General features: G+C 57.7%; 8 protein-coding genes across 8 annotated transcripts; 3 read left to right on the top strand and 5 right to left on the bottom strand.

Annotated features, from left to right (window-relative positions):
* The first annotated feature begins 221 nt into the window (after positions 1–221).
* Positions 222–4,721, top strand: B0T15DRAFT_523746 (uncharacterized protein). Its single transcript, XM_062868718.1, has 8 exons — positions 222–754; positions 793–3,248; positions 3,279–3,425; positions 3,462–3,608; positions 3,639–3,881; positions 3,918–3,965; positions 4,040–4,449; positions 4,509–4,721. The coding sequence occupies exons 1-8, from the start codon at positions 544–546 to the stop codon at positions 4,624–4,626; spliced, it is 3,780 nt and encodes a 1,259-aa protein (XP_062723970.1). The 5' UTR covers positions 222–543; the 3' UTR covers positions 4,627–4,721.
* On the bottom strand, positions 4,722–5,624 carry B0T15DRAFT_523745 (uncharacterized protein). Its single transcript, XM_062868717.1, has one exon. It carries the CDS (start codon positions 5,453–5,455, stop codon positions 4,859–4,861), a length of 597 nt encoding a protein of 198 aa, XP_062723969.1. The 5' UTR covers positions 5,456–5,624; the 3' UTR covers positions 4,722–4,858.
* A 903-nt stretch (positions 5,625–6,527) lies between these two features.
* B0T15DRAFT_523742 (Sucrase/ferredoxin-like-domain-containing protein) lies at positions 6,528–8,033 on the bottom strand. The gene is made up of 2 exons (XM_062868716.1): positions 7,549–8,033; positions 6,528–7,461 (listed from the first exon to the last, which is right to left on the bottom strand). Exons 1-2 carry the CDS (start codon positions 7,891–7,893, stop codon positions 6,733–6,735), a joined length of 1,074 nt encoding a protein of 357 aa, XP_062723968.1. The 5' UTR covers positions 7,894–8,033; the 3' UTR covers positions 6,528–6,732.
* Positions 8,034–8,040: 7 nt separating this feature from the next.
* On the top strand, positions 8,041–9,743 carry B0T15DRAFT_100538 (S-adenosyl-L-methionine-dependent methyltransferase). The gene is made up of 3 exons (XM_062861351.1): positions 8,041–8,307; positions 8,378–8,679; positions 8,796–9,743. The coding sequence occupies exons 2-3, from the start codon at positions 8,399–8,401 to the stop codon at positions 9,673–9,675; spliced, it is 1,161 nt and encodes a 386-aa protein (XP_062723967.1). The 5' UTR covers positions 8,041–8,307; positions 8,378–8,398; the 3' UTR covers positions 9,676–9,743.
* Positions 9,743–13,140, bottom strand: B0T15DRAFT_100541 (uncharacterized protein). The gene is made up of 2 exons (XM_062861352.1): positions 12,884–13,140; positions 9,743–12,820 (listed from the first exon to the last, which is right to left on the bottom strand). The coding sequence occupies exon 2, from the start codon at positions 12,727–12,729 to the stop codon at positions 9,811–9,813; it is 2,919 nt and encodes a 972-aa protein (XP_062723966.1). The 5' UTR covers positions 12,730–12,820; positions 12,884–13,140; the 3' UTR covers positions 9,743–9,810.
* A 517-nt stretch (positions 13,141–13,657) lies between these two features.
* On the top strand, positions 13,658–15,652 carry B0T15DRAFT_482966 (amino acid permease-domain-containing protein; the record flags this gene model as incomplete). The annotated part of the gene is made up of 2 exons (XM_062866137.1): positions 13,658–14,716; positions 14,789–15,652. The coding sequence occupies 2 exons, from the start codon at positions 13,658–13,660 to the stop codon at positions 15,650–15,652; spliced, it is 1,923 nt and encodes a 640-aa protein (XP_062723965.1).
* A 514-nt stretch (positions 15,653–16,166) lies between these two features.
* B0T15DRAFT_490777 (formate dehydrogenase) lies at positions 16,167–17,871 on the bottom strand (the record flags this gene model as incomplete). The annotated part of the gene is made up of 3 exons (XM_062866718.1): positions 16,167–17,067; positions 17,153–17,307; positions 17,662–17,871. The coding sequence occupies 3 exons, from the start codon at positions 17,869–17,871 to the stop codon at positions 16,167–16,169; spliced, it is 1,266 nt and encodes a 421-aa protein (XP_062723964.1).
* Positions 17,872–19,552: 1,681 nt separating this feature from the next.
* B0T15DRAFT_523732 (uncharacterized protein) lies at positions 19,553–25,757 on the bottom strand. The gene is made up of 2 exons (XM_062868715.1): positions 20,270–25,757; positions 19,553–20,183 (listed from the first exon to the last, which is right to left on the bottom strand). Exons 1-2 carry the CDS (start codon positions 25,390–25,392, stop codon positions 20,009–20,011), a joined length of 5,298 nt encoding a protein of 1,765 aa, XP_062723963.1. The 5' UTR covers positions 25,393–25,757; the 3' UTR covers positions 19,553–20,008.
* Positions 25,758–25,770: the final 13 nt, after the last annotated feature.

Below are 25,770 nucleotides of genomic sequence, written 5' to 3'. Positions count from 1 at the left end.
TTACACTAACAGCGTTGCCGTTCCTTGCTGGCGGATTTGTTAGTGCAAGATATCGCAGCCAGGGGCTCCTGCGCACCACACTGGGCAGTCAAATGCCGGGACTGGCTAGGTTCACTAACAGATAAGAGATCTACATCTATCTTATCTGATAGTAAGCTCGCATGTCGGAGACAAAGGCCCCTGTCAACGTAACCTCACACCAGGTGTACGTAACGACCAGGCTTTGGCAACTGCGACGACGACCTCAACGCTAGCAACCCGACCTCACCATGTCATGGTGTCTTGACAATACTTGAACATAAATGTCGTTTTGTTTTGTCAGCAGCTCGCATTCCCGAAAAACTCTCATGCGCTCACCGTGATCCCTCGCACCTTCGAGAGCGGGCAACGACTCCCGGGGAAGGACGGCGAAGTGTTACAAGCATTATTATTGACTGAGCCCAGTATAAGAAGGCGCATTTGGTAAACAAGGGTGACTCGTCCGCCGAATAGCTCCCCCCTGCGCCCGCCGCCGCGTCTTTCGAGGGTTCCGGTCAATGCGGGATGCCTCCCTCAACGTCACATCCGCCAGCCAAGCCGCCAGACTCGCCGGTCGACGACTCGGACTCGGACCTCGAGATCGACCTCGAAGAGCTTGACCCGCAGCCCGTTCCCGAGGGCGACCGATCCAAGACGAAGAGCCTACTAGGGAAGACCCGCGACCCGGCCGAACAACAGCCCCCTCGGATCGCCCTGCGCACGCTCCGCATGGGTGGTCTACGCCGCGGCGCCAAACGCAATGGATATGGCGAGTTAGGGCGCAGCCACGCGGGGGCGATGAGGATACTGATTCCCTGCTCAGAGACGGAGACGGAGGTAATACTCGCTATTCAGATGCTAGCGCCGCGGGCGGAGACGAGGCACCGTTGCTCAGCGACCACAGCCGGAGCTCCAGCAAACGGCGGCCGTCATTCGCCAGTGACAGCTTCCGTAGGGTCGGCCTCAGGCTTCCCAGTTTCATGTCGGGAGGTGCTGTGGACCGGCGCGGCCATGAGGAGGAGTTCGGGAAGGAGGACGATCCCTCGTCGTCGAGATTAGTCGCTGTCGGCTCGTCTCAGTCGACCCGCTTCCCGCCCAACATCATCTCCAATGCCAAGTACACCGCCTGGAGCTTTTTGCCCGTCACGCTTTACAATGAGTTCTCCTTCTTTTTCAACATGTACTTCCTCCTGGTAGCGCTCTCGCAGGTGATTCCAGCACTGCGAATCGGATACCTTTCAACCTACGTTGCCCCGCTGGCGTTTGTGCTGGTCATTACGCTAGGGAAGGAGGCTTATGATGACATCGAAAGGCGGAGGAGGGACAACGAGGCCAACTCGGAAGAGTACGCGGTGCTGCAATTTGATGAGCCCGGGAAAGAGGCGAGGGGCGGACGGCCAAAGAAGACCATGAGATCCAACCACGCAAGGAGAGAGTCGCTGCGTTATATCCCGGAAAGGGACAGATTATCGGATATCCAAGAAGAGGAGGAGCAGACGGAGGCGGACGGGCAGAGGCAGCGCCCGTCGTGGATTGTGTCGGAAGTCAGCAAGAAGTCGCGGGACCTCAAGGTCGGCGATGTTCTCAAGCTCAGCAAGGGTCACCGTGTGCCTGCCGATGTCATCATTCTGAAGTGCTTGTCGAACGATCCAGCTGCCCAAAGAAGCGAGCATGAGGGCCCGTCCCAAGAAGAGTCATTATTGCTGGACCATGCGGCGGATGCTGGGGAGAGCAGCTCGACGCTGCGGCCTCCTGTTGAGGACGGAGCTGCTGAAGGGGGCTCGAACGGAGAGACATTCATCAGGACGGACCAGCTCGACGGCGAGACGGATTGGAAGCTACGGTTGGCTTCTCCCTTGTCACAGAAGCTGCCGACGGAGGACTTGGCCCGCCTTCGGGTGACCGGAGGGAAGCCAGACAAGAAAGTCAACGAATTCGTCGGCACCCTGGAGCTCTTATCCTCACGGCGGGATGCCATGAGCACTACCGCCTTCTCTCAAGATGACGGTGTCTCCAAGGCGGCACCCCTCTCCATCGACAACACAGCATGGGCGAATACTGTCATCGCTTCTCACGCCACAACCCTGGCAGTTATTGTGTACACCGGGCCACAGACTCGCTCTGCCCTATCCACATCGCCTTCTCGTTCCAAGACGGGCCTCCTGGAATACGAGATTAACTCCCTCACCAAGATTCTCTGCTTCCTTACTCTCGCGCTCTCCATTATTTTGGTCGCCTTAGAGGGGTTCAGTAACACGAAAGGCAACATTTGGTACGTCAAGATCATGAGGTTCCTCGTCCTGTTCTCGACCATTGTACCCATCAGTCTGAGAGTCAACCTCGACATGGGAAAGAGCGTCTACTCTTGGTTTATCCAGAGAGACCCGGGAATCCCCGGTGCTGTTGTGCGGACCAGCACGATTCCCGAGGACCTCGGGCGTATCGAGTACCTGCTCAGCGACAAGACGGGGACGTTGACTCAAAATGAGATGGAGATGAAGAAGATCCATGTTGGCACCGTATCGTATGCCAACGATGCTATGGACGAAGTCTCAGCCTACGTGAGGCAAGGCTTCCATCTGCCTCCGTCTGCGGACAATCAGGCGCTCGCGACTCCGTCGACATCCGTCTCATCCGCCGCGAATGTCGGGGCTACCAGAACACGACGCGAGATCGGCTCTCGTGTGCGCGACGTCGTTCTTGCCCTCGCACTCTGCCATAATGTAACGCCAACCACGGAAGAGAACGAGGACGGCCGGATGGTGAACTCGTACCAGGCGAGCTCTCCGGACGAGATTGCCATCGTCCGGTGGACCGAGTCGGTCGGCCTGCGTTTAGCGTATCGTGACCGCAAAAGCATCGTGGTCGAGTCCACCGAGACGGGCCGGACGGTGGTCAAAGTTCGCATACTCGACATCTTCCCTTTCACCTCGGAGGGCAAGCGGATGGGCATCATTGTGCAGTTCTATGAGAGGCTGCAGCCCGGCATCCCCGACATAGGCTCGGGCGAGATCTGGTTCTACCAGAAAGGCGCTGACACCGTCATGGGCTCTATCGTTGCAGCAAATGACTGGCTAGACGAGGAGACGGCAAACATGGCGCGTGAAGGCCTTCGGACGCTGGTGGTGGGCAGAAAGCGTCTTTCGGCGGCCGAGTACCAAGAGTTTTCCATCAGATATCAGGAGGCGTCCTTAGCCATCAGCGGCCGCGAGTCCGGGATGCAGGCGATCGTGTCCCGCTACCTCGAACATGACTTGGAGTTGCTTGGCGTCACCGGCGTGGAGGACAAGCTGCAGAAAGACGTCAAGCCGTCGCTAGAGCTGCTCCGCAACGCTGGCATCAAGATCTGGATGCTAACGGGCGACAAGGTCGAGACGGCACGCTGCGTGGCAGTCAGTTCCAAGCTGGTCGCTCGGGGGCAATACATCCACACGATTGCCAAGCTGAGACGGAAAGACGCCGCGCAGGAGAATCTCGATCTGCTCCGCAGCAAAACGGACTCCTGCCTGCTCATAGACGGCGAGAGCCTCAGCATGTACCTGACACACTACCGGACCGATTTCATCTCGGTCGCTGTCCTCCTGCCCGCCGTCGTTGCCTGCCGGTGTTCGCCCACGCAGAAGGCCGAAGTGGCCAAGCTCATCAAGGAATACACCAAGAAGCGAGTGTGCTGCATCGGCGACGGCGGGAACGACGTGTCCATGATTCAAGCGGCGGATGTCGGTGTCGGCATCGTCGGCAAGGAAGGCCGCCAGGCCAGTCTTGCCGCCGACTTTTCCATCACGCAGTTCCACCACCTCACTAAGCTGCTCGTGTGGCACGGGCGGAATAGCTACAAGCGCAGCGCGAAGCTGGCGCAGTTCGTCATTCACCGTGGCTTGATCATTGCCGTGTGCCAGACGATGTACAGCATCGCGCTCAAGTTCGAACCGGAGGGGCTTTACAAGGTCCGTCAATGTTCCCTTTCCTTGGTTGCTTTTCCTCTCCCCAATCCAGAGATGCTAACACCTTATTTGTGCAGGACTGGCTCATGGTAGGCTATGCGACCGTCTACACGGCGGCACCCGTCCTCTCGCTCGTCCTCGACAAGGACGTGGACGAGAACCTAGCCAACCTGTACCCGGAGCTCTACAAGGAGCTGACCTCGGGCCGCTCGCTGTCGTACCGCACCTTCTTTGTGTGGGTCTTCGTCTCGATCTACCAGGGCTGTCTCATCCAGGGGCTGTCGCAGGTGCTGACCGAAGTGGACGGCCCGCGCATGGTGGCGGTCAGCTACACGGTGCTGGTGCTCAACGAGCTACTGATGGTGGCCATCGAGATCACGACGTGGCATTGGGTCATGGTGCTGTCCATCGTCGGGACCTTCCTGATGTTTGTGGGGTCCATTCCGTTCCTGGGCGGGTATTTTGACTTGGAGTTTCTCCTGACTATGTGAGTATCCCCGCGTTGGTCTATCTGAGAGGGTGAGCATGTTCGCTAACAAGGATCAGAGGATTTTACTGGCGAGTTGCTGCCATTGGGGCCATGTCGTTGATTCCCACGTACGCGGCGAAGGTTATTCAGAGGACCATGAAGCCGCCTTCGTATCGGAAGGTTCAGGGGATCTGAGGTTGGGCGGACTATTAGGTAGTAGCAGCATGGATCGGCGTTAGTGGTGGTAGTAGAGCTAACGCGCAATTGAACGTTTTGTATGCAAACCGCCTCTGCCTCCTCTGAAAGTGATTTATACTCAGGTATCTAGTTCTAGTATAGATGATACTTTCTAACTCCAACACTTAAGTGGACACACACGATGTTGCTGAGCTTTTACGAGTATAGTACATAGCCCGGTGTCCGAGTCCTACATCTTCAAAACAAGCCAGTCTTCTCCGAGCGTCGGGTATGTCCTCTTCAGCTGGGAAATGACACCCTTGACCGGCCCTTGCAGCTCCTTCCCAGCGCCCCAAACCTTGGCGCCGGCGTAGTGTGCGATGAACCCTTCCGGCCCCGAGACCATGAGCAGGTTCTTGCCGCCAGCAATACGGTTCCCCTCGCCGTCTTCGCACTGACACTGCTCAGTGTTGCTCCCCGCCGGAGGATCCCTGTCATCCGAGGTGACCAACTTCTTGGGCGAGTGATACGTGCAAGCGTCGGAGTGAACGGACATCGCAGCAGCCGGAGATCCCACACTGTTGTCCGGGCTCGTGCGTGACCAGAAGCGCCACGAGGGACTAGAACCGGCCCCAGCTGATGTGGAGACTTCCGTTGACCGGATGATGGTCCCCGCATCGATGAACGAGCCTTCCTCGTCCACGGTGCAGGAATACCTGAACCTGTCTCCGTATCTCCGCCGGAAATCCTCCAGCAGCGCCACTATCACGCCCTGCTTGCCGCCACCGTCATCACCACCGCACCCAACACAGTCCTCCCTCCGGCGGTTCGCCCACACGACCTCCATCTCCACTCCCGGCGTCTTATCCAGAAGAGCGCTCGCGGCTTGCAGCGCAGGCGCGATCCCGGTTCCGCCCGCCAGAAACACCACCTTCTTCTTCTTCTTCTCCTTCTTCCTCCTCGTCTTCCTGTCCTCTTCCTCCTCCCCCTCCTTGCTGTTGACAGTAGTATCCCCCCATTGCCCGTCGGCAACCCCCGCCCGAGCACAGACATCAAATCCCAGATGAGGCCCCCTCAGCTCCATCGTCTCCCCGACCTGCAACCGCGAGAGATACCCGGACACCTCGCCGCCATCCATGCGGCGGATATAAAACCTCAGCTTCCCATCATCATCCCTCCCTCCCCCTTCCCGCGGTGGCGGCAGCGGCGTATACTCCCGCGCCACCTGCAGCTGCGGCTGCTTGACTTCGACCGACCACAGGCCGTGGCGCCAGGCGCGGGCAATCACCTCGCTATTCCGTCCCTTTTCCCGGGAAGCAGGAGGAGGAGGAGGCTCCACGGTGAGGAGGAAGGCCGTGGGCGAGACCTGCTCGCGGGAGGTGATGGTGAAGGGGACGAAGGTGTGCCGGTTGAGCGTGGTGCGGTCGTTGTTGGTGCCGTCCAGGGAGGAGGAGGAGGATAACGTGAGGAAGACGGGCGGGAAGGCGCAGAGGAGGCTGATCACGATGGCGGCTTCGACCCATCGTTTTCTTTTTTTCCTCGTCTTAGGTTTGGATGGGTTTGGACCTTCTGGCAGACCCGGGTTCGAGCCCTTCGGGTTCTTCTCCCTTCTGGGTTCGGTTTGAGGGACTTTGGTTGCAACTTTAATTGGTGGCGGTGGTGGCGCACGGTGGTGATGTCTGGTGGTGTGGAAGCAGTGAGAGGTTGGGTACTCGAGGGTGAGTCGGCTCCTGCGGGTTGACGGGCATCTCGGCCGGTGAAATGAGTTGACCCTGAGACCAACGAGGGGTGTTGCTCGGCTTGCTGAGCCCCTCGATGAACGGTTGAGTGATTGGACAATTGCTTGCCTCATGACCGGGGAATCATCGTCTTTGCTCAATGCCCGTGCTTATAATGAGCCGAGGTGATTGAGAGTTTGAGGCTTAAGTGAGTACTTGTATAAAATAGAACGATCGCTATAGGCAAGATATGCAGGTAAGCACTAGCTAGTTAGCTCGATTTTGTCTGCCCCTCCAATGGCAAGTCGCTATGTACCCCAGAAACACCGTTTTAAGCGATATCTCACACTCTGCACATGGAAATACTCCTGCAAGTCTATACAACGTGGGATAGCATCCCTCTAGTCTATAACCTCAATATCTCCCCGTTCTGCTTGATTCCTCCCCTGAACAACTCCTCAATGACTTTCCCCCGCAAGATGGTCTCGCCCACAACACCTTCCACGTGCCGGGGCTCGACCCTGCCATACCAGATACCATGTCCAGCCAGAGGGTGTGCCTGTCCATCCTGGGTCCTCAAGCCGGGCGGCAGATACACAATCACGTTCCCCGCAAACTTGTGTCCGCCAATATGGCTAATCAAGCCAACGCGCGCAGCGTACTCTTCTCCCCGGCTTGCCTCCACGCTCCCCGGGACAGCAAACCCCTCTTCATTTTCAGCCTCGACCGGCCCCTTCAAAACATTAACACCCCGCCTAGGGAGCGTCTTCTCAAACTCGTCGCGCAACAGCGGCCCGAAAATGCCACATCTCCGATCCCGCCCGCCGTGCCCGCAGATCAGCACCACCACCTCGCGCACGTCGCGCACGCCCCACAGGTAGTTCTGGTACGCCGGCTTGCGCAGCAGCCTGTCCCGGTGGATGGGCGACAGGCCGTCGTGCATCGCATGCAGCTTCTCGGGCTGCAGGTAGCCCCGGACCAGCGCCTCGGCATGGTCGAACGACACGCGCGGGAGGTAGGGGACGTATTTGAACTGCGGCAGGATGTAGACCGAGCTGGTCTGCAGTTCGGGCCGCTGTTTTGGTGGTGGGGACGACGGGAAGGACGAGTTGAGGACGGAGATGTTGTGGAAGGGCTGATAAATCCAATGCGCACGGGAGAGTTAGGAATCGGCCGGGTTTCTTTGAACTGTACTATGTAAAACTGGAGGGAGGAGTCTTACATCGTTGAACTTTCCCCGGGGCCCGACCAGCTCGCGAAGGTCTGCCGCGAGGTTGTCGCCCCCGTTGTCTTCCTCGATGCGCGACGGCCAGTCGTCCTTGCCGGTGCACACCAGAACATGCTCCGCATAGTTTGAGATAGCGCCGCTGAGGGGTGCCTCGTGATCGATTTCGAAGCCCTGTGGAAGCTCAGGCGTCGGTGCGCATGTGCATGTCGGTGCCGGGCAGGTGGGTGTCGTCGGGAAGGAGGGTCGCGGGGTCGTGTTGGTTGCGAGAGCCCTCCTGATCCGCGGAGTTACAGATGAAGAACGGGCGCATGCTCGGGCTAGTAGCCTGTGTATTGTCATGGCGGCCGAGGATGAAGGACGGTTCTGGAATGGCAAGACTGCAGAGAGTATTGACAGCACATGTTGGAGAGCGACTCGGTGGCGGATGCGGACCTGGCATGGCAACGCTGACCAGGTTTCGGCGATTGACCTTGATGGCGAGAATTAAATCCGAGTAGGTCCGATAGTATATGCGAGTAAGGGGGCGGCACAGCCTCGCTACGGAAATATCATACCGAGGGCCCCAGATCGACACTCAGTCACTCAGTGTAGTCGGATGAGCATTTGCTTGCAGGATTGCGGTCAATTAGGTTTCTGGCGAAAAGAGGCTGCTGATACTCATCATCATATTTCATATGGAGCATATATGATAAAATACACTCCAAGAATGAGGGTTATGAACTTATTACGGAGTATTCCGCTTCGAGTTCTTTTGTAAGTCTAACCGAGATAGTTATATCATATCTCTTCATTCCTGACAGGCAGACGCTGATTGCAGTTCAAGACCTGAATCGGTGGATTTGCAATGCCTAGACTACCCCCATCCCTCTTTTGGAGGGCCAGGCGGGAGATCTCGCCCATGGCTGCACAGCTGCTTCCTGCCTGCCGCGACCTGGAATCGGCGGCCAACGAGCTGCGCTGGATCCGACAGCACGTCCGTGACACTCGCTCACCCGTCCCGCCAGCGTTGCGGGTGTGGAGGCTCGTCGAGAAGCGCGGGAGAGGTGTTCCGCTCCAGTATGTCCTTGGGACGCAGCCATTTGGCCACCTTGAAATCAGGTGTAAGCCAGGCGTGCTAATACCACGGTAGGTCCGGACTCAGGGGTCTACCGAAAAAAAAGGGGGGCCCCCAATTGTGATATCTCCTGACCACAACCCGCCTAAGGTACCTTACCTTACCTGTAGCTAACCATTTCACCCAGACCCGAAACCGAAGCCTACACCCTCTACCTAGCCTCTCTTCTTTGCAAAGAACAGGCACTTTCAACCAACCCACCACCTTCCCTCTCCATCCTCGACCTGTGCACCGGAACGGGCTGCATCCCCCTTCTCCTCCTGCACTCCCTCCGTCAATGCCCATCCCTCTCCCAAACCTCACTGCACGCCCATGGAATCGATATATCGCCCCACGCAGTCCGCCTAGCGCGCTTGAACCAAGCCCACAACCACCACCACCTCCTCCTTTCCCCAGCCTCCTCCGTCTCAAAACGCACCACCCATCATGACAGCAATCTAAAATTAGAAGAATCAGTAGAATTCCACTTCACCCAAGCGGATATCTTCTCCCCCAACCTCCCCCTCCCCCCCTCCTATCTCAGCCAACCCCGTCGTTACCCACATGCGTGGGACGTCCTGACCTGCAACCCGCCCTACATCTCCGCCTGCGGCTTCGGGCGGGACACGGCGCGGGGCGTGCGCAACCACGAGCCCAGGCTCGCGCTGGTGCCCCCCGATGCCGGCCCCCGCCCTGGCGGCCTACTACTAGCGGCTCAGTACGGGTGCCGGCCCGAGGATGTGTTCTACGCGCGGGTGCTGGAGATGGCTGCTGTGCTGAAGCCGCGGCGGGTGGTGCTGGAGGTCGGCGGGTGGGAGCAGGCTCGGCGGGTTGTTGGAGAGTTGCTGAGCAGAAGAAGGGATGTGGCGGGGTTGTATCCGACGGTGGAAATCTGGCGGGATGATCCTGACGCTGGGGAAGGGATGACGAGGGAGGTGGTTGAGATTGGTGGGAGGGAGGTGCGTGTTATAGGGGAGGGGATGGGGAGGGTTGTTTATTTGTATCACGGCACGAAGGAACGAGGCTGATGATATCTTTAGGGACCTGACCTTAAGAGAGAAAAAGGGGTATCTGAGTGGTCTATTGAGCCTGTAACGCATAGGTACCTTTAGTTGTATTGTACAGCACACAGTCCATCGCCCGGCCTAATGTGTCATTGTACATCATAATACAAAGTTTACAAGCTTTCCATCCTTGATCACGATCACCTTCTTTGCCTGTGCAACGTCCATTGGCCCGCTAGACAGTTTGGTCTTGCCTTCGTCCGTCTTCAAGATCTCAGCGACGACCCAATCCCTGAGCCGATCACCGACCAGCCCGTTTGGTTTCGGGATCTCTACCACGGCCCTCAGTTTGCCATTCACCTGCACCGCGCACGTTTGCTTCCTCGGCTGCAGTAACTCGAGCTCCAGCGTACCGTCCAGCTCGGGGAACCTTGCCCTGCTCTGGCCCTTGAACATCGACGACCCGCCTTCGCGTTGGAAGCCCATGATGCTCCAGCACTCCTCCGAAAAGGCGGGTGTGATGGGCGCCATCATGCGCAGGAGGGCTGAGACAGCATGCCTTTGAACAAATTCGCTCGCCGCACTGTCGTTCTCCTGGATGGTATTCGCCAGGCTCATGAGGTCCGAGACAACCGTGTTCAGCGCATAAACCTTGTCGTAGGACGCCGTGACCGACGCAATCGTTCTTTGCACGTCGCGCCAGAGCGCCACGTCCACGTCCCACTGCGCCAGCTCCTCCGCCGTCATGGAGCTGAGTCTGCCGGCGGTGCGCTCGAAGTAGCTTCTCGGCGTGTCTGCTTCTGTTGTCGAAGCGGAGGCGAGCCTCTGGACCATGTCATGGACACGGCCGAGCCACCGGGTGACGCCGACGATCTTGTCGCCATCCCAGTCGAGGACCTCGCTGACGGGCGCCTGGAAAAGCATGTGTGCCCGGGTCGCGTCAGCTCCGTGCTGGGTGATGACGTTGGTCGGGTCCACCCCGTTGTGTTTCGATTTGGACATCTTCTCGTAACTGACGGTAGCCGTTTCGCCTGTAGCCACGACCTTTGGGTTCGCGGGGTCGCTCAGGTCGACTTCGTCCGGCTTCAGGAATCTGCCCGTTGCCGGGTCGCTGTACGTCCTACCGTGAACCATGCCTTGGGTCACGAGTCGTCGGAAGGGCTCATGCGCCGCCGTGTCTGCCGTTGCGGCATCTGGGACAAGCGGCGAGGTCATGAGGAATTTGTAGATGAATCTGGCATAGAGCAGATGCAGGATCGCATGCTCGATGCCTCCGATGTAGAGGTCCACGGGCAGCATTGATTTCGCCTTTTCGGCCGAGAAGGGCGCATCCTTGTTATGCGCATCAATGAAACGCATGTAGTACCAGCTGGAGTCGACGAACGTGTCCATGGTGTCTGTGTCCCGCTTGGCCGGGCCGCTGCACTTCGGGCACGAGGTATTCACCCAGTCCTCGAGACCCTCGAGCGGATTGCCCATCTTCTTATCCAACCAATGCTCGTCAACCTCCGGGAGCACCACCGGGAGCTGCTCGTCGGGGACCGGCACGGCCCCGCATGACTCGCAGTGCACAATAGGGATGGGTGTCCCCCAGTATCGCTGGCGACTGATCAGCCAGTCTCTGAGACGCCACTTTTCAGCCGACTTGGCGAGACCCGCCTCTTCGAGCATAGCAACGAGCATCCGCCCAGCCTCCGTAGATGACTTGCCCTTGAACAATCCGCTGTGCTCCGTCATGATGCCGTGGTCCACATAAGGGTCGTTCCGCATGGCCGTGGTAGACTCATCCTCGGATGCGGCGAGCACGAACCTAACGGGCTCGTCGTAGTGATGGGCCTTCCAGAAGGCGTGATCACGAACATCGTGCCCTGGGACCCCCATTACGGCTCCTTCGCCGTAGTCGCCGAGAACGTAGGGGGCTACGTAAACAGGGATGGATCGTTTGGTGGCCTCTGGCGTAGCTTCGTGGTATGCGAGTGGGTTGACGGCCCGGATGTGAGGCAGCAGATAGCCAACCTTGGAATCGGGCGGTAGTCCGGGAAGTGTGTCCAGGAAAGCCTGCAGCTCCGGGTCCCTCTCCGCCAGTTTCGAAACCACCGGGTGGGTCGACGCAAGCGCCAGATATTGTACACCAAACAGGGTATCCGGCCGGCTGGTGAAGACCTCGATCGCAGCGTGCATATGATGCTCGAATGCCAGGATAGGGAACTTGATGATGGCGCCCGTGGACTTGCCAAGCCAGTTCTTTTGCATCGCCAACACCCTGTCCGGCCAGGCCTCATTCTTTGCTAGCACCTCGAGGTCCTGCAGCAGAGAGTCTCGGAACTCGGAGATGCGAAGGAACCACTGCTTCAGCTTTCTCTTCTCGACCTTGGCGCCGGACCGCCAGGAGCACCCGTTCGCATCGACCTGCTCGTTCGCCAGCACCGTCTTGTCGACCGGGTCGTAGTTGACATCGGCTTCCGCCTGGTAAGCTAGCCCCTGCTCGTGCAAGAGGAGGAAGATCTTCTGCGTGTGCTTGTAGAAGCTCGGATCGCAGGTGGCTAGTTCGCGAGACCAGTCCCAAGACCCGTTCATCAAGTCAAGCTGCTCCTTCATCTTGGCGATGTTTGCTCTCGTCCACGTGGCCGGGTTGATGCCCCTCTCAATGGCGGCGTTCTCTGCTGGGAGCCCGAAGGCGTCCCAGCCAAATGGCAGCAGCACGTTGTGCCCTTGGAGGGCATGGAACCTCGCGACCGCATCGGCGATGGTGTAGACGCGGAGATGTCCCAGATGCAGGTGCCCGGAGGGGTACGGGAACATGGGCAGCACGTATTTCCCTCTGGCCCCTGCATTGCTGGTTTCAGGGGCAGAGTCCGGTAGGGAAGACCACTTCTCCCGCCATTTGGCGTCAAGGGCGGGCAAGTCCAGCCTGACATCAGCATAGCTTGCAGCCGTGGCACTGAGGCTCCGGAGTGCAATCCATGCACGGTAGGACGGCGACGAAGCTAGAGCTCCATGAGCGATCGTGGGTCGGAGGCGTGCTGAGCCCAGGTGGGCAAAGTTGCGGCCAATCGACCTCATGTAAGTGATAGGCATCGTGATCACATTGTCTTTAGTCGGCGAACGGATGTTCTGTCCCTGCCTCAGCCCATCACCTTGAACCTGGTTGTCGTCCGATGAAGCTTAACTGCAAGCTCAGGTCACCGGAGAATTTAAAGTGGAGAAATTGGGGGTACCTGATGGTACGTACCAGTGGTACCATGCAAGGACTGGCCTACATTTAGAGCATTTCTGTGTTAGAATTGGCCACCTAAAGTCGTGTTGACGGCCTATTATTAAAACAACTTGAACAACCTACTAGCACTGACAAGATTCTATTCGTGACACAAAAGACATAATTCTCATCTCGGCCAGACATTGAGCTTCATTGAGAGATCTCAGTGAGATCTCAAATTGGCTGCCGCCAAGCCGGCACTCAAGCTTTGTGCGAACGCACAGACACTCTGTGTAAGTAAGGTCTTGGCATTCCTTCGCTGCAGCGACCATTGTTCGCATGCCCCTTTCCAGGTTCTCAATCAACCAGAGTTCAAGGTCCACAGCAGCTCCTTTTCCTCGTCACGTTTGCTTCCACTCGGCCGCACGGCTTTTTGATACCCTATACTCTTGGCTCAACGATCGACTTACGCTTTTACTTGACAGTATTGACTTCTTTGCCCACGTGCCTACCTCTCAAACACCTGGGTCGTCAGTGTCGTCCCATGCCTGCGTCGTGACGGAATCGAGCCTTGAACCTGGATACAGTAATCCGTACTCGAAGCCGAATCGACAGACACAACCATACAGAAACTAGGGTAATTCGCTCCCTCTCCACTCGGGTTTTGCTGTTTCATATAGCATCCGGCTTTATTTGTCCGTCCAGGCATGCTATTCACGTCGGGGAGGATATCAGAACGGTAGACAAAACTGGCCTGGCACTCGACCTCTCCCGTCGTCCTCACACAAAAGACCACAACCCCGGCAGGCCATGCCGCCGCTCTACTCCAACCTCCCCCATTCGGCCGCGCGAGACTCGCTTGAATTAGCCTCGCTGGCAAGCTCCAGCGGGGGCACCGACGCGACCGAGACCGATTCGCGCCCAAGTATCTCGTCGTCTCGACGGGCCTCTCTCGAGCGCGACGACCCACTCGACAGCGGCAACCCGGCAGTGGCGCACAGCAGCAGCAGCACCGGCGGTGGTGGTGGCGGTCGGCCCGGGTACCATGGCCGGTCCTTCTCGGTATCCTCGACCTTCGAGTTCGCGGCGAACCTCTTCCCGCTGTCGAGCACGGCCGGGGTAGGGCCGGGGGGATATGCACCGCTCGGGGCGCCCATGTCGGCCGGCCTCTCGACTGGCGGACTGGGCGGTGCGTCGCTGGAGAAGCACAAGACCCTGACGTATCTGAACGGGCTATCGTTGATTGTCGGGCTGATCATCGGGTCGGGCATCTTCTCGTCGCCGAGTCAGGTGAATTCAAACGTCGGGTCGCCAGGCGCGGCGCTGATCGTGTGGGTTGTCGCAGGCATACTGGCGTGGACGGGCGCGGCGAGCTATGCCGAGCTGGGAGGGGCTATACCGCTGAATGGGGGCCCGCAGGTATATCTGTCCAAGATATTTGGGGAGCTGGCGGGGTTCCTCTTTACGTGGGTTGCAGTGCTGGTGCTCAAACCCGGCAGTGCGGCCATCATCGCCATCATCATGGGCGAGTACCTGGTTCGGGCGGCCATCGGGGCGGAGGCGGAGACGATCAACCCCTGGATCAACAAGTCGGTTGCACTGGTGGGGTTGGCGGTGGTTACGTTTTCGAACTGCGTCTCAACGCGGCTGGGGACGCGCATAAACGACATGCTCATGTTTCTGAAGTTTGTTGCATTGCTCGGCGTTACGATTATCGGGGTTGTGGTTGCCATCACGGGGTACTCTGCTACAGGCACGGCGAATCGGGAATGGAAGGATCATACATGGCTCGAGGGCACCAAAATGGATGCATCGGCTTGGGCGGTGGCATTGTATGCGGGATTGTGGGCGTTTGATGGGTGGGATAATGTGAGCTTAACCCTACTCTCTCTCTCTCTCTCGGTTCTCTTCCGCTCAGACAACTAATACCCAAATTTATAGACAAACTACGTAGTAGGAGAATTCCGCAACCCGTCGCGGGACCTGCCGCGGGTAATCCACACGGCGATGCCGCTCGTCATCGCAAGTTACCTCCTCGCGAATGTCGCTTACTTCCTCGTCCTCCCGCTTGACACCATCAACTCTTCCAACACGGTTGCCGTCATGTTCGGCGCCAAAGTATTCGGCCCCGTCGGCGCGCTGATCCTGGCTCTGATCGTCTCGGCATCCTGCTTCGGCGCACTGAACAGCTCCACGTTCACCAGCAGCCGCCTGGTCTACGTCGCCGGCAAGGAAGGCTATATCCCCTCCCTCTTCGGCCGTCTGGGCACGGGGACGGGAAACCCCGGCGGTGAACCGCATTCCCTATCCACGCTACGCACCCGCTCGTGGATCAAGAGGAAGCTGGCCTCGCTCGTAGGCGACGAAGACACGGGCCTGTTCTTCACGCCGATCCCCGCGCTCGTGCTCAACGCGCTGCTCACGACGGCCTACATCCTGGTCGGCGAGTTCGGCACGCTGGTGACCTTCTACGGCGTCGCCGGGTATACCTTCTACTTCCTCACCGTGCTGGGGCTGATCGTGCTGCGCGTGCGCGAGCCGAATCTCGAGCGCCCCTACCGCACGTGGATCACCACGCCCATCATCTTCTGCTGCGTCAGCCTGTTCCTGCTGAGCCGGGCCGTCTTTGCGCAGCCATTGCAGACGCTGATCGTGGTGGCGTTTGTGGTCGCGGGCGTGCCGGTGTATTTCTGGCGGGTCAGGGGAAGGGGAAGGGGCAGGGGCAGGGCCGATGTTAGGGCAAAAAGGGAAGAGGGCGGGGATGGAGACGGGAGGCGGTGGTGGAAGTTTTGGCAGAGGAGGTAGTAGGAGGGAAAAGAAGTGTGATGCATGAAGCGCGGCGAATCTCTCTGGTTTCAGGAAGCCGTGCTGCATATCGCCGCAAGCACATCGACTTCTGAGATTTATGACACACTTCGGTGCTAAACAAATAACCACAGGTCGGACATCGATATACTACCTACCGTCTGTTCAGGCTCTTGTAAAAGCCAGCTTTATATAGCACACTCAGACGCGACATGACACAGCGTCCGTCGGCACATAATAATACGCACCGCAACCACACCGGTTGTCTGGATATCATGAACCGAAAGATCTGCCTGGACAATCAATGGGACAGACCAAGCCGCAAGCCAATGAGGCAGTACGATGAGTAGTAAGTCGGATCATGAAAAGCTTTCATAAATTCATGACTAGATCTGACCCTTAACCCAGCTCATGATGACTCTTTGAAATATGGTGAAAATACCTATGTACAGTGTCTGCTCCAACTCCCGCTGGAAACCCCTCGAATGCCCTTACCATCCCAATCTCGCCCGCTCTACGAGCGCTTCGCCGCCTCTCTTTGGCCGTACGCCTTGGTGGCATAGTCGCCGTTGTGCACGATCAGATCCTCCGGGCGGTAGTCCAGCTTGCCGGACAGGTAGCTCTCCAGGATGGACTTGGTGCCGGCGGCATAGCGCTTCTGGGCGTCGAGCGACGTGCCGGACATGTGGGGCACCATTGCGTTGCCGCCGCCGAAGGGGTTCTTGGCGGTGCGCAGGACGTGGTCGGCGGGCGCGGGCTGCGGGAACCAGACGTCGCCGCCGTAGCCGCGGAGGTGGCCGGTGCGCAGCGCCTCGGCGACATCCTCCTTGACGACGATGGCGCCGCGCGCCGTGTTGACGAGCCACGAGCCCGGCTTCATCTTGGCGATCAGGTCCTTGTTGAACAGGCCGCGTGTCTTCTCGTGCAGCGGGCAGTTGATGGTGACCACGTCGCACTGCGCGAGCATCTCCTCGAGGCTGTCGACGCGGCGGCAGCCGATCTCCTTCTCCTTCTCCGGCGAGAGCGGCTGGTAGTCGTAGTAGAGCAGCTCCTTGCAGTCGAAGGGCTTGAGGCGGCGCAGCACGCGCTCGCCGATGCGCCCGACGGCGACGGTGCCGACAACCTTGCCCTCCAGGTCGAACTCGTTCTTGGCCGCCTCGGCGACGTCCCACCGGCCTTGCTCGATCATCTCGTGCGCGGGGACGAAGTTGCGGACGAGCACCAGGATGGTCATGACGACGTGCTCAGCGACCGACACGACGTTGGAGCCCGTGACCTCAGCGACCGTGATGCCGCCGTTGGTCTTGTTGGCCGCATCGAGATCGACGTGGTCCGAGCCGATGCCGGCAGTGATGGCCAGCTTGAGCTTCTTGGCCTTGGCCAGGCGCTCGGCCGTCAGGTACCCGGGGTGGAAGCTGGAACGTCTCAGTATCCATCTCAGGGCGCTACTGGGGCATGCATGCATGGGAATTGAAGGAAATCGAGAAAGAGAAAACTCACGGAGTGGTGATGATGACCTCGGCGTCGACGAGCTCCTTGTCGAAGGTCGAGTTCTCGCCATCCTTGTCCGAGGTGGTTACCAGTGTGTGGCCCTGGTCCTCGAGCCACTTGCGGATGCCGAGCTCATTCTCGGTGGTTCCGAGAAGGTCTGACACCTGTTCGCCACAACAGTTAGTCCTTGGTCTCCCCTCTAGTCGAGCCGGTTGATGTCGGTATGCCGGATGCCCCACAACGCCGTTTCGTGCCGAATCTCCGCCAAGACGGGTCCCAGCCGTCCTGTCTCCACCTCCCCGAAGCCCCGAAGGCCCGTCTGGTGCCTGCAGCTCCTGACGCAATAGCTCCCCCGGGACCCCGCATTCGAACGGAGCACGCATCACGTCGTGCCAGCCGTATTTGGTGCCGCTGTATGTTCCGTTCCATCCACGACCGATTCGGCAAGGGGCAGGCGAGTGGCAAGCAATAATAGAATCCGGCGGGGTAGAAATGAGAGAGGAGGAGGATGTTCTTACCTGCTCAGCGTGCTTGCCGCCGTCGTACAGAACAGCTAGAACTTTGACCTTTTCGGGTTGGGTGGTCAGCAGACGACGGGAAAATTGCGGGCCAAACTTGGGAGCTCGGAATGCGGCCCTGCCCAGGGCATGGGCATGAAGACCGGCCCGCCAGGCGCAGGAGCGGGAGGCAGAGGAGAGAAGGGAGGCAGAACGAGCAGTAAGTACCATTGTGACTGAGTGTGGATGTGAAGGATGTTGAAGTCGAAGTTGTCCAGATGAAATCGGCGGGACAGCTGGGCTTTATTAATATCACTGACTGCTGCCGATCGACTGACGTTGGAGACCCTGTTCGGTAATCGACCCAGACGGGGATGAATGCAAGGTTGACTCGGATGTTGTGTGATTGCAGCAAACAAGGGGGCAGCACCTGGAAGCAGGAGCGGAAAGATATAAGAGGGAGAGTGAAGACGAGAAACCAAACTTGTTCCCTGATGAGAGCAGACTCGGGGTTATTTATACGTGCATGCTTCCCCTCTGTTTGCCTATGAAGGTCCGCCGTTCTGCGGATCCGAGTTTGTCGTGAGTTGTTCGGCAGTCCACTTAGCTCTGCTTCGGAAGCAACGACTGAATCGATGGATGCCGAACGGGTCAGCAATGGGTGGATGTGAGAGTCCGAGGTCTATCCGTGCAGCCCGGCATAGCGACAACCAGACTAGCTACTAGCTAACATCCATCAATTGCACTTTCCATTGGCGCCCGCAATCTATCATCCTTCGTTTGCCATGTACGGAGTATTGTACGTCGATCGAGGCCCCGGACATGTATGGTTGCGGGACATGGTGTGCAGAAAGTGAGGGGTCATGGGACGGTGGAATGGGTGAGAGTCTTGAGCATCATATAGAGGTACATGTACCTTGGTTTGTGGTTGTGTGCAGCTGAATGCCAATGAGACGATTCCCAGAATTAGAGATTCGAGTTTTAGCCGGTAGACGCAGCTCATCTCACCTTGCTGGGCAGTAGGGCACTGTACACTACAGACATGGAAGCACCCTGACGACACCGTCCACCTCGATTCATGCAGCACCATCCATTTATTTACTCCATATACCAGCCCAGCCTGAGACTCGCACTGCTCATCAGATCGACCCCTCTCCGGGTTGTGGCTTCCCCTCACGCGGGAAGCCAAAACGGCCGAAGGCAGCCATTCGCCGTTGCAGCTGCAGTCCGGCTCAATGGGCCCAGGTGTGTTGGGTCCCTCGGTACTTGTCGGGCGACACCAAATCCGGTGTTTGTCGTTAGACGGTTGTATTTCGGTGTTGGCTCGGCATCCCCGTGCTCGGGGCCCCGCTGCGGGCTTTCGTCTTGTGTTGTGTTGCAGAGCGGGGTAAGGTTGGATGGAGCTGCAGTTCACTGCAGAGTTGCAGGTAGCCCGCGGACGAGAACGCCTGGGTCGGAGAGCAATTTGGGTCGTGCGGTGAGATGGACTGGATTTGGATCGGTGCTAGTAGGTTTTCTTCTACATTTGAGTGTTGCCAGAACATCAATGGGTTGCTACTACTACCTTACCTGAGTTGCGGAGAGACTCAAGGCTGGATGCCCCTCCGCATCTGGGTACCTGACAGGGTGATACCGTAAACTGTGTAATCCGTACATACCTTACATTATTTACACATGGCATAGCTTGGACAGTAGAACAGGGAGTCCCGGAATCCATCGCCTGATTCTGATCACCCTGGCCAAATCTCCCGAACGCCGAGCTGACTGAGATGTCGTGGATGTGTAGGATGGACCTGTCCAGTGTCTGACCAAGTGATGGCGCGGCCGAAGCATCTTACCAACCCAACCCTTGCAGCGGATGCTTTGAGCCATTAACCCGAATCATTCAGCTTCCATACTGGGAAGCACATACGTCGATGATGATCTGAATAAGCTGCCTGCCGCCTTCGACCATGCGGCATATTTCATACCGCGTAAGGAACAGCCCGAGTTTCCGGGGCAGCAGAAGGTAGGGGTTGCAATAAACATAAGTACTATCTAGGTACACAGGAAGCACCTCTCAGACCATTGTTACACACGACTGGTGTCCTTGTAATATTATGAACCGTTACTCCAACAGCACATACAACACCTGGTCTAACCACCCGTCTCCCTGCCACCCCCGTGTAATGCCATAGTCAATACTCCCTGCATCGCTCTATCGTCCTGCCTCTAGAATGATAAGGAAAAGCCGACGGGCAGGCATAAACATGGAGAGAAAGAAATGCAGAACCGACATAAGCCCCTGAGACTACCCACCCCCTTTCTCATCCAACACCTCTAAACCAACACGTCTACCCACAGGTCTACCAAAAACTACCCAGGCTCGTCACAAGCTATACGGTGGTGGCGGCACCTCATGCGCTCGAGCACTGGGGCCACTGCCGCCCGGTGTGGGAGCAGGGCCCGTCGCAGATGCAGTCGCAGTCGCAGAGCCAGTGGGCGTCAGCCACGCCAAAGCCTTGTTCATCATAACGGGAAAGTACTGCTGGATAAAGGACTCGCTGTTGTGTGTCAGTTAGCCACTGCCTGTGTCGGATCTTGCGATATAGGGGAAAAGCGAAATATGGAAAATGGACGGAGTACTCACGTGTAATAACTATGATCGGAGCCGTGCAGCCCAACCAAGTTATGCGCCAGCTCATGCGCGATTACAACCCACCACCAGACCATCGCATCGACTCGTTTCTGCGTCGTCTCCGTTGGCAGATGCAACTGCTCAAAGAAACGCAGGTTGCAAAACACACTGCCTCCGCTGTTGAACGCGACGGTCCCGCCCCTGTCGTCATAGAAGATATGTAGCGCCCTGATTCCCAGGGAATATACCTCACTCACATCCCTCAATGTATTCTCAAACGCCGCGATGGCCCGCGAGTGCGCCGCTACAAATGACCCATGATCGGCCGCCAAGTCCTTAGCTAGGAACACATGCATCCCGTGCGGCGCTTCCGCGGCGAAGACGATGTTTTGCGCTGGGGTGGAGTCGCAGTAAGTGGCTTGCTCTTTGACTTCGGTTTGCTTCGGAGGAGAGAAAAGCGTGGAAGAGTCGTGCGGGCGTGTGGATTTGATGGCGTTGAGGAGGTTCTGGTGGACTGTCGCTGGCGACGTGACCCGGCCGTCGTCGGCGGGCTTGCCGCCGGAGGATGAACTGGCGCCGGCTTTGATTTGTTCTGCGGGCGGGGCGGGGAGGAATCTGTCGAGTATGGACTGCGGTGGGTTGGACGACGGAGGAAAGGGGTCCTCATCTGTGTCGAAGCCGAGGCGGCGAGAGATAGTTGAGAAAAAGCCACCACCGCCCCTTCTAGGCGGGGTCGGGTGCAGTTGCGTTGGCAGGGTATCGGTCTCGGGGGAATCGTCGAAGCCGCCCGGCATACGACGACGGTCACGTTCTGGGGTCTTCACGTCCGCCGCGCCGGTCTGAGCCGCCCATTCCTTCTCGCGCTCTCGGATCTTCTGTTGCTCCGCCTCCAGCGCCTTGCGCCGTTCCTCTTCGACAAGCCGCGCCTCCGCTGCCTTGGCCCGCAGAATCCGGTCGACGTTGTACCCGCGCGCGCGCAGGTCCAGCAGGCCGAGTTTGAGGAAGGGCTCAAAGAAGAAGTAGGCTTGCTGGTTGGGCCGGTTCAGGAGGAGCTGACAGATGGCTTGTCCGACTTGATACATGTCGGGCTTGCTATCCTCGGCTGCGACATACAGTGTACATCCGCCGGCGGCCATCGCCGCGGACCGTTTCTCGTGGTGTGTCTTAGCGTGACCATGAAGCGATCGTCGCAGGCTCAACGATGTGACTGACACCACTTGCAGGTTCTTCTCGAGCCATCGGGTGTCGTGCTTGATCGCGTCCCGCTTGTCCCTGGAGTACTCGTGCAGGAAGAGCTTCGAGCGCTCGAGCACATGCTTCCGAAGCCACTCAGCGCCGGTCTGTTTTGCTGTTTGTGGTCCTACCCGAAGATTCTCCCTCACGATACTGCCCAACGGCGAAGATCCAAGGGTCACGTAGAAACTCTCGAGCTGGTCATCCTCCGGAGCGCATAACAGCGCTTCCTTGAATAGTCGGTAGCTGATGTAATCATCGAGAACGACAATGTCCTCGGCCTTTGCAAGCTGATAATGCTTGATCGGCGCCTCATCCTCCTCATCCAGTTCAGATTCCTTACTCTTTCCAGCGGACAGCTCGCGAGACGCAAGCAGCCATGGTGAGGTCTTCATCTTTTTGAAAAGGTCCTTATCCCTCTTAAGGGTCGACAGGTCTTCAGAAATCGACTTGAGAAGGTTGATATACTTCTCCGGACTCTGCAGCGTACTCAGCAACCGCGCCGGCTCGTTGCAAGCGAGCACGGCGATCTCATGTTTTGTAGGCTCGCTCTTGGCGCCACACTTGAATAGGAACGTGTTCGCATCAGCTCCGAAGTCGACGAAGTCAAAAATGTCCTTGTATGTCGACGAACTTCCCAAGTAACACTGCGGAGGTCGGATGTGGTCCAGCCTAGCTCTGCCTTCCTTGTGCCTCAACACAGGCACAATGGGGGCATCCCTCAACCTCACCAGGTTATTGTGTCCCAGGTCTCCCACCCGAGTGGTAAAGTACTCAAAGAGAGTTATCGCCATGCTCCGGTCCTGAGGCGGCCTGGCGATGAGTCTCTCTACGCATCCCGTGATTGGAGGATCGCGGGCGACTCCGAACTTGGGAGCATGCTGATGCAGGTCCCGCCTGAGAATAGTATATCCAAGGACGGCCGCTCTCTCGTTTGTGTAGCAAGCAGCTGGCCGGACAAGTTGCTTCTCGTCACCTTCGATCGGAAGAATACAGTTGTCGGTCGATGACAGGTCGTAAGCTGCGTAGCCGTTAAGGTGATGGTTGCCAATGAAATAACCCATGGCACCCTTCCGAAGGTCTTGATCGGCCGAAGACATCATGTCAACAAGTTCTGGAACTGATGGGTACGGGCGCAGCCCGAGGGCGTAAAGGAAGCGTGCCTCCCCGCTGGTGTTCCTGAAACTGCCTGGGGGGCCGGGCCACTGGAGAATGGGCAGCCCCAAAGCCCTCAGCGTATCTTTGGGCTCGTAGAGCTCAGACACCTTGTACAACCGTGCCGTGGCTTTCGTGGACTCCAACCCGCGTGGGCCAGCCTCAGCGGGGCAGAGAGGCGATTCCCTGAGCTTCTTCATGTCTGCAGCTGGTATGTCGTCCTTTACCGAAGCGAGGTACTTGATCAGTTCGACGTGACTCCATTTCGCATAGCCGCCACCCCCAGCAGCCGGTGATGGGCTCAACAGCCGAGTGAAGATGGTTTCGAGATCGACAGTCTTCCGGACCCCGAGAGCGGACAGGAACTTTTCTTTCAGATTGGCACAGCCTTCGAGGGTAGGCAAATCGTCGAACAGCTTGACAGACGGGAAGAACGATTCGCCCGGTTTTCTCATGCCCGCCTTGGTAGGCATGACAGTGACATTTTCAAGTGCGGACACCACGGCAGATTTAGAGCTGGGGCTCAGGTTGTCCCAGTTTTTCGAGAGGACGATCAGAACTTGATGTGCGAACTTCTCCGACTTGGTGAGATTCTGCTCATCCGGCTTTCCAGGTCCGGATTCGATCAGGAAGGACAACCAAGGAACAATCTCCAAAGGCTCCCAGCCCAGGGCCTTCAGTCGCGCCTCCGGGATCTTGGCCGTAAACGCAATTGGCAGGGTAGTGGGAGGGATCGGAAGTGTCGCTGGGATTTTATTATTGAGGTAGTTTCTGACACTCCCCAGGGCAATTATTTCGCCTGAATCACCTCCATCACTTATTGTGGCGACGGTGACATCCAAAAGTCGCGAGACGCTTTGATGGTCGAGTTCTCTGTCGGCAGCACCTTTCGTAATCCACTGAAGGAAGTGGTGAAGCTGATCCTTATCGAGCGCCTTGGCCCCAAGTTCCTGGCAGATGTCGTCAACCGTTATGTCCGTGATCAAACCGAAGTCGATTAGTCTCCCGACGAACGGATCCTCCTTCATCTCCTTAAGGATCACCGGGATCCCGCTGACAAACCTCGCGACCTCGTCAGACGAGGTGCGTACCCTGGTCGTTGGCAACACTCCCCTCGAAGAGAAGACCTCAATGGACGCTATCTTATAGGCAGTCCAAAAAGCCTCTTCGATGATCTGGGAAACATGAGCACTTGGCGTCGAGTCTTGAAAGGTATATGTCTTCAAGATATGCAATGCTTCGGGGACGCATTTCGCCACATCCGCCGGTGAAACGGAAGGTCCCTTTTTGCTGCTGGACTCGGACATCCTTTTGAGTTTATCATCCAGGTCGCCCATCTCATTAGCAAAAGCAAGCCGGGACATGATGCCCACCGCACGGAGCAACTCCATGTTCCAAGTGCGAACCCAGCGGGCGTTCAGGTCGATTGCTTCACGCTCGACAGTGGGGATGACGGACGGCGCAGAGACGTGCATCCCTGCGCCGGTCGTCTGCGTGGTAGGGAAGCCAATGAAGATACGTCCGCCGGGCTTCTTGCTAGGCAAAACAGAGGCGAATACATCGGCAGCTTCAGCAGCCTTGCTGGATGCGGACGCCTCCGAGGCGACTGTCTCGTCGTATGATGAAGTCAGGATGGAAATTTTGGTCATTTTGGGAGGCGACTTCTTGGTCGCACGCTCCAGTTCCGCGGCGAAAGATGCTGAGACGTGAGTGGTTATCTGTGCAGAGATTACGCGAAGGAAGATAGTAGAAGTCGAAGTTGCAGTGAGATCTTCTGCTATTGCCTCCTGAATCGCCTTCTCTTCCTTTGCCTTTGCGGCCTTGCCCCGTTGCCCGGAGTGCGACGAGCTCGATGTCAGCCTGGAGAAGAAGTTCTTCAGTGAGGGCAGCTCGGAGGTATAGTACGACTCGTTAGACTTGGTGGCCGATGCTGAGGTCTGTGGTTTCCACCCAATGACGCTCATGAACTTTGCGTCTATTTGCGTGCTCGTCCGATCGGCGGCGGCGAGCTTCATGAGGCCGTCCTTGGTTTTCGTCTCTAGGTCCTGCGGGATGGGCACGCTCAAACTTGGCGATGACTTCTTCTGCAAAGCCAAAATCTTCCAGTCGTCTATCCAGAACTCGATGTTTTGGAGGGCGACAAACGTCAAACTAGTAGCAAGGAACTGGCTCACAGATAGCAAGTTTGGGAGTGGAGTTGTAGTACTTCTGTAGTCGAGAACGAATGTAGTATCCGGGCTCCCCTCGCCCGGTGGGAGAGTCACCTTCCTTGTGAACAGCGCGTTCCCCTTCCAGTAGAAAGCCATGGCCTCGTTGCCGGAGCTGACGAAGGGTTCCTCACAGTCGGCGAAGACACTGTAGAAGCCAACGCCGAATGCGCCGATCTTCGTCTCGTCCGGATTTCCCTCGGCGATCTTCTTCAGCCTCCTCCAGTCAGTGTTGGTAAACGGCTGGCCATTGTTCTGGACGACTAGCCGTCTCAAGGTATGGTGGGAAATGGTATGCTTGAGGAGTTCGGACTGGCTGGCAACTGCGGGGAGCGGGACCTGCGTCGAAGGCAGTGTTTCCCACTTGACCTTGACTGTCGTCGCCTGCGCATCGGCCGCGTTCTGTATGAGTTCTCTCAGGGTCGTCCATTCGCCGGAGTATCGTGCCAGAACCTTGTCGATGAGCGCTCGGGTATCGACGGTAACTGCTTCCTCATCTTCACCGCTCAGCGCGGCTGCGCGGAGGCGCGCATAATCCATGATGTCGGCAATGCCCACAAGCGTTGCAGGCCCGAAATGATAGTTCGACTCGCTATCTGTTGGGGAACGGCCAGGAAGGTCCGGCAGGCAAGTGTCGGGCGGCAGGTTCACTCTATCGCCGGTTACGAACGAGAGCGGGTGAGAGATGTGACCTGTCCGGCACCGTTAGAGGTTATTAAGATACAGTGGGAATTGTTGTCGGTCGCAGCCCCGTTCCATGACTTTCCAAAGGCCTCAAAAAGAAACAGATGAAGATAGTGGCAAATGTTTGGTCTATAGAAGGAGAAAGGTGGAAGTGTCGGTTCGTCAGCCGTTGTGGCGTCAGTCTAGCACCCTGAGGGTTAGGTCCATCTGTGACGTTCGAGATCGAGCGGCTTG

Source organism: Chaetomium strumarium (assembly GCF_033439665.1).
Source record: "Chaetomium strumarium strain CBS 333.67 chromosome Unknown B0T15scaffold_2, whole genome shotgun sequence".
NCBI classification, from domain to species: domain Eukaryota; kingdom Fungi; phylum Ascomycota; class Sordariomycetes; order Sordariales; family Chaetomiaceae; genus Chaetomium; species Chaetomium strumarium.
The sequence above is the reverse complement of the archived record's forward strand: the minus strand, read 5'-3'. Positions and strand labels throughout refer to the sequence as shown.